Consider the following 7,262-nt stretch of genomic DNA (forward strand, 5'->3'; position numbering starts at 1 on the left):
TACCAATTGTTGATCAAGAACATCAACAACAACAACAACAACAACAATAATAATAATAATAATAATCTAACCTTGAATAGGGTTTGTTGTGGGAAGATGAAGAAGTGAAAAACCCCCAAATTGAAGATCTGAAGTTATGAAATTTGAATCAGCACCCAAATGAAAGAAAACAAGAATGAATAATAAGCCAAGCCACTTTGACCACCCTTACTTAATAAATCCAAATTAATTAATTAAAGCCCAACAACAAATTATTATTAATTAAATTAAAAGAAAAGAAAAGGAAGTGATGATAATGATAAGTAAAGAAAACGAGAGTTTACCTTTTATCAACCAGCTAATTTGTGGGACCCACATTCATTGATTGGATTGGATTGAAGCTTTTTGAAATACAGGGGAGGCGCCTAATTGTGATTTGTGATTATTATGAAGACTATTTAAGGAAGGGGTGTGTTGTTGTTAAGGTTTATATTAATTGAGTTTGACTGGTTCGGTGGTCGGCGAGAATATTGAGATTTTGATGGAGACCTGCGCAAGACTCGAGCTTTGTCGGTAAACAACAACAACACATGACATGGATGGATGATTGTTGTTTCAGATTATTGTTATTACTAGATTTTATCCCTCCGGGGTTGTTTTACATTATTCGTTTTGAATATTTATATATGTATATTTGGATTTTAATTTTATTTATTGTAAGAAAGTTAATCTTGAACTTTAATGATGAAATGGTTTCACAAATAAATAATATGTAATAATTCGGTTTAAAAGCTATCTGGGTTTGGTGATATCATTACCCGTTTATTTTATTTATTATAAAATTGTTTTTTAATTATAAATAATATCTTTTTTTTCTAAATAAAATAAGATACTGATTTTTAGTATATTCCTATTTTATAAGATTTTCATATCAAATATTTGATCAGATTATTTTTTAATATAAAGAGATGTTATAACAGTTTAAGAGCTATCTGGATTTGGTAAGACCTTTACCCGTGAATTTGGGTCAAATACGTGAGAAGCTTTCATTTACAAATAAAGCAATCTGATGGCTTGAGATAATGGTTGTTCTACATTTTTTGTTTTTTAATTTTAATTTTTTGGATTTTAATTTTCTTTATTGTAAGAAAGTTAATAATATACTTAAGGTTTGATGATGAAAAGGTTTCATAAATAAATTACATGTTATAACTCGTTTAAAAGCTATCTGGATTAGGTGACTCATGACCCGCTTATGTTTTTTACTATAAAATTGTTTATTAATTATAAATAATATCTTTTTCTTTTTAAATTGGATATTAAATTTTAGTATATCCCTATTTTATAGGATTTTCATATCAAATAATTGGTAAGATTGATTTTTAATTTAATGAGATGCTATAACCCGTTTAAGAGCTATCTGGTTTTGGTAAGACCCCTACCTATGAATTTGGGTTAAATCAATGAGAGGTTTCCATTTAAAAATCAAGCAATCTGGTGGCTTTCATAAAAAGGGGGAGCGACCACATCACGACACATAGGATTTAGGGTTTTCGTTTATATATATTATAGATTATTATTAAAACAGGAATTATGTTGTTTGTTAAGCTAAGCAACATCACAAGTCAAGTTTACGAGTTTGGTAAAACCAATTTCATCTCTCTATTTGATTCATTTGAGTATTATATATACGAGTGTCGTCGTTATTTACCTTTCGGGTTTAGTGCGGATAACGATTCTAAATAATACCGTCTGAATTTGTGTCGGGCGTTTAGAAGTTTATTTTTAAAATTTAGTGTCGGTGTCGTAACAAACTTAACTGATACCAACCGAATTCGCATTATTGCGCTGCTGGTTTTGTTACCTAGTTCTAAATTAAAAGTGATTAGTTAATTAATATATTAGAATTGAGGGACCTAATACAAGTTTAAATTGTTGGTTTGTCGTTGACAATAGAATATATTTGACAATAAATTTTATTTTTTTATTTTTAAGTATTAGAAAATTTAGTATTTAATAAGTAACGGAAATTTTTTAGGGAACTTGAATATAATAAATTAATGGAAGTCTTTTGACAAAAATATGTAAAAACAATCACAATAGCGGATTGTTTTCTAAACTTTTTTTTTTATTTTTTTCCATTGCATGTTGTGTTTTTATATCACCCCATAATTCAAAAATCACAAGCACTATCGACTAGCGAAAGCATCAGCAATGTGGAGCCACCAATATTAATAACCCCTGCTCGTACTATGTCGGGCACTATTGTTGCACTATTGCGTCCTCTCCTTTTCTTCACCGTACCTCATACACAGGTTCCATAATTTGTAATTTCTTGCAATTAATCATATTTAAATTGAAATATTTCAATTGTACTCTTAAATGTTGATAGTTCAAAAGAACCAAAGAGTATGTATTTGTGTTGTGTATTGGACAAAAGACTTTTGCTTTTATAGGTGGGGAACCATTACAACATTTAGTTAAAACAACATAGCGTTTCGTGAAAGAGTGTGCTAGTTGTGGTTAAAATGGTTGGCTGTTAATTCAATTACCATCATTAGGAATCCTTTATTGCTCATGACTGGTTCCTGTCAATAAATTCATGATTAACTTATGTTAGCAATAACTTAATTACTGCTAATCACCTAATTGCTACATATCAAACACTTGATGCGGTTATGTTTATCATGTAGTCGCCATCGATGAATGACTAACTAGTTCCATCTCATGATCATTTTGAGCTGATGATTGATTCCAACTTATTATTGATCAACCGGTAATTTTGTAACTGACAAAGTTACGTGTCAATAATGTACGATGTTTGAAGCGTTGCAACCCTAATCATCATGACTGTTCGATGAGTATAAAATGGGGCAACATCAGATCTTCAACAGCACAATTAGATTAAGTTTCAATAAAAGTCAGCTTCTTCAATCTCTATACATCTATTGATTGCTCTTGTCAAATCAATTGCAAAAGACTATCTTCTAGGGCCAACACTCTTTTCGTGTGATTATTAAAATAAGGTATAAAACTCACAACAGACCCATCTTAACGTTCTCGGGTTTTATACGTCCGTACAAATTCATGCATTTGTGCTCTCACTTTTAAGCAAATGAAAAAGATTAGAAATGCAGATAAAAAATGTACCATCCTGGATTTGTTAAAATAACAACTTACCAAAACTTGGATAGTTGGATTATTCATGCAATACGTCTTGCACCGTTACCACTGAACTTGTCGACAAATTCAAACTTAGGCGCTAGGACATCCACATGATAATTATGAATCAAGCAAGCATCAAAAGTGTGACAACAAACAATTAATATGCAGGTAACTAATATATAATAATGCAAGATCTAAGATTTAATAAATTACCCTAAAAAAAATTTTAGACTGGTAACAATTTATAACAAGAATAAAAAATAGTACAAAACAAATGTAAGATTAATTTCAACAGGCTTGCAACGAGATCAAGTTAAATCATTAACTGATTCAACCAGGTGTTCTTTAACCAGAGGAATTGTCTTCCGTGTGATCACTTTCATGAGACCCCCTACATGAAAACCAAGCTTAAACTTTAATAATAAATTGTGTATATAAGTCCTTTGTTCAATAAAATTTGCAATTTTTAATGCATGAAATCTCATAAATCAGTTATCAGAGAAAAACAGATTGTTATTGTAATAAAGTTAACACTTTACCTAAAAGTCATCCTAAGTGTATGTTTAAGTAATGAAACCTCAAAATATCGTTTATCTAAAAAGTCAGATTTTTTCATGAAATAATATAACTTTTCTCATATTTGACACAAATTAAGTTGTAGAAAATTTCATACTTTTGTATGAATATAGTTTCAGGTCAACCGAGGTCCATCAAGCACAAAAAATGGAAGAAAATTGTTTTAGACCCAAATTCAATTTAACATGTGTATACTAGATCAGAAAATTGTTTTAAACGAATCACAAAATTAATACATTGCAACTATGAAAATTAGCTTTCAAAGGTTAAAAGAAGTAAAACCATTATGTAACAACAAAAATAACAAAAAACAAGTAAAGAATATAAATATAGTAAAATAATATTATACTTAAATAAAATGTAAAACCTAAAATACTAACCTCCATCATTCTGCCTGCAAATGGCTGCATAGTGAGAACTAGCCAGTTCCACATGTGCAAACTGCCAATTGGTTGTTAAGTTGGTTGGTTTCTCTAGAGGCACAATTTCTATTGTAGAACCCTGTGAACACATAAACAGATATGAAAGCATTTGACTTTATGTTTGACCGGGATTTTAACGAACCGTGAAAAGGAAAATAACTCATAAACATAAAAAGTAAATGCTTAATTTCAGTTATTGAACGAGTCGATTTGGGCTAATTTTTAGTTCAAACCGAACCAAAAACCAAAAATATGATTTTTTTAGTTTCTGAAACTGTTTGGTTTTGGTTTTATCTATTTTGGTCTATTCGGTTTCGGTTTTTGGTGTTTTACCATTTGAGCTTGAAACTTCTGGGTCGAAAAATAACTGGCCAAGAATAATTAATTTGGGCCTAAATCTTTTTATTAATCAATGATTAACTGATTAAATTTGGGCTAAGAGACTTGGGTTATAGTAAATCTTATAAATTACTTAAAAATAAAAAACTAAAAATGAGAATTCATACATTCGTACCTCGGGATTTGGATTAGCAGCTCGGAATCTAAGGGTGAAGGTGTTGAAAGGAGCGGCTGAGAAACCGATTCCCAATGCTTTAACATACGCTTCCTGAAATTAGAATATAGATTATAATTTATAAACTAGAAAAACAGACTTAGAAAGTGTATATGTTTATATTTACCAATAATATTCCAAAATTAGACATTCAAAAATACACAAAGATTAAAAACACATGTAACTAACTAAACAAATAAACGTACCCAATAATATCCCACTTATAACCAATGAGACTCCAAACTAAAAGAAACCTTTCTTTACAACATAAAAATACAAATAGCAAAAAGTAATTATAAGAAAAAGAAAAACAAAGTAGGAGTGTAAACGAGCCAAGCTGCTCATGACTACTCTGGAGCAGCTAGCTGAAAGCTCGAATCGAGCTGGACTTAAACGAGCTCGAGCCTATGAGCCCAAGCTTCATTTATCGAGCTCGAGCTTGCGAGCCTGTTATAAAATAATTTTTGTTAAATATATAATTATATAACAGCTATAAAGTAACTACCCTAGAGAGCCTGCCATTCATTCTATGTTTATAACACCCCTTCTTAGACAGGTAAAATGATTCAAAAGGTAAGTAAAACTAAAAGTAGAAGGTGAAAATAAACCTTTAGCGTCCATAACTTAATGAACTTGTGGCGTTGAACTTCGGGGTCCGAAATTGCACTTAATGCTACTACTTCTTCACACGAGAAGTATCGTTCGGCAAACGATAAAATATTATTTTTTGTTTTCCTTTGCTTTTCTTCTACATCTATACCAATCTATATATTTAAAAAACAAAAAACAACTTAACACAAAGGGTATAATGGCCATATTATAAATTGTAATTAATAAATTTTTAGTGGGTATATTTGACATAATTTTCTTTGGTTGGGTAAATATGATCATACGTAAGTTTTCATCCGCATAATACGAAATTACCCCTAATATTTTTTAAAAAGAACGAGAAAGATAAGAAAACAAACCGGCGAGCCAACAGCCACTCCACACGCTATCAAAGATGATGTGTGAGAGAGATTAAAATGCAACGGTGGTGGATGCCAATCATCACTCTCTTCCCAAATTACCTATAAAACAACCAACTATAATTAATAATCTAGTGTTTGATCTTGAAAAAGTCGAAATTGACCTTGAAGACCAATTTGTTCTAACCTCAGGTTTCCCATAAGCATTCTTTCCGAACACAAGAGACTTCGGGTTGACTCGAGAATGTATCTGATCTAGCCAAGAAAACATTGTATAAGTTCTTTATATTTATGTAGATAAGAAAATTATATCTTTTCAAAAAGTAAACTAAGCCTGTAAATGAACCGAACAGTCTGTGAACCGTTTGGAGGAGAGTTATTTATGTTTTATAAATTAATGAACATGAACACATGTTCGTGAACGTTCGTTCATTTAAATTCGTTTATGCTAGTTCATTTAGGTTTGTTACTTTATGTTCGTTTAAGTTAGTTAGTTTATGTTTGCTAATATATTCAGTTACACTTTTTTTCACATTAGTTTTAACCACTCTTAGCTCTTCATCTATGTTCAGTTATGTTCATTTGTTTATACTATTAACTAACGAACATAAACAAATACAAACATGTTCATTTTCTTAACAAATGTACACGAACAAGAAAACTCGTTCATTTAACTAATCGTTCATTCGTTAAAGTTAAACGAAGAAACACAACTCTGTTTGTGTTTGTTCACTTCGTTTACAAGCCTAAAATAAATTAGTCTTACATCTAGATATAGTAGTACGAACGAGAGTGCGCGCTAATAAAGCACTTTTTTGCAGTTCGTCTCCACGCATACTGAAAACATGTTCTTTCTCAACCGGTGATAGAAAGTCAACATATTGACTTAGTAAAGATTGGCTTTTGACTTCATTGGGTAATGCATACCATAGATGGGTTTCCCTAAAAAAATCAAACCTTTTTAGTAAAAATGCTGTATAGAGTTATACACAAATTATATACAAAAAGATGGAAACGGGCCCATACATTCGAGAAGGAAGTGGTAAGGGTGTAGTAGAAAACATGTTGTGATTAACGCAATGCATCTTCATCTTTAAACCCGACTTGCAAATATATGACAGCATAAATCCTCAAAATAAAGCTTTACCTCTTCAATATTCTCGATATCAGTATATAACTGCATTAAAAAGTTTTATAAAACGAGAAAAGTTTAGCAAAGTGAGGAACGCGTGGACAAAATTGTCACTAAATGAACAGAAACAAAAGCATCTTAGTATAGGCTGGAAACAACAATCTATTTTCTAGGTCACTAAACATTATATGAAGAGGTAATGCATACATATTTGTCGTATAATACTAGAAGCCTAGAATCGTATGTATCTGCAAAAAGACTGATATCTGATTACATTAATTCTGAATGCGTAAACTAAGCTCGAGTATGAATGAGAGATAAGTAACAAAAAACTAAGTAAAAAATGAAACCGAGAAGTAAAAAACGATAGTATACAGTGTGTCTTCATCAAAACATCTAGTTTCTTGGACGATTTTTTCAAGATAAACGGTGTATGAGATTAAGTGGTCAACACTTGAATACTACTA

General features: G+C 30.8%; 1 protein-coding gene across 1 annotated transcript; it reads right to left on the minus strand.

The window, feature by feature from the left end:
- Positions 1 to 3,418: 3,418 nt before the first annotated feature.
- Positions 3,419 to 6,912, minus strand: LOC143571806 (uncharacterized). Its single transcript, XM_077057132.1, has 8 exons — positions 6,690 to 6,912; positions 6,430 to 6,605; positions 5,851 to 5,918; positions 5,664 to 5,765; positions 5,304 to 5,459; positions 4,657 to 4,749; positions 4,101 to 4,221; positions 3,419 to 3,535 (listed from the first exon to the last, which is right to left on the minus strand). Exons 1-8 carry the CDS (start codon positions 6,785 to 6,787, stop codon positions 3,453 to 3,455), a joined length of 897 nt encoding a protein of 298 aa, XP_076913247.1. The 5' UTR covers positions 6,788 to 6,912; the 3' UTR covers positions 3,419 to 3,452.
- Between the last annotated feature and the right edge of the window lie 350 nt (positions 6,913 to 7,262).

The sequence above is a fragment of the Bidens hawaiensis genome, unplaced genomic scaffold (genome assembly GCF_021521415.1).
Source record: "Bidens hawaiensis isolate Kalapana, Puna unplaced genomic scaffold, B.hawaiensis_p1.1 tig00025586_1, whole genome shotgun sequence".
Taxonomy (NCBI): Eukaryota; Viridiplantae; Streptophyta; class Magnoliopsida; order Asterales; family Asteraceae; genus Bidens; species Bidens hawaiensis.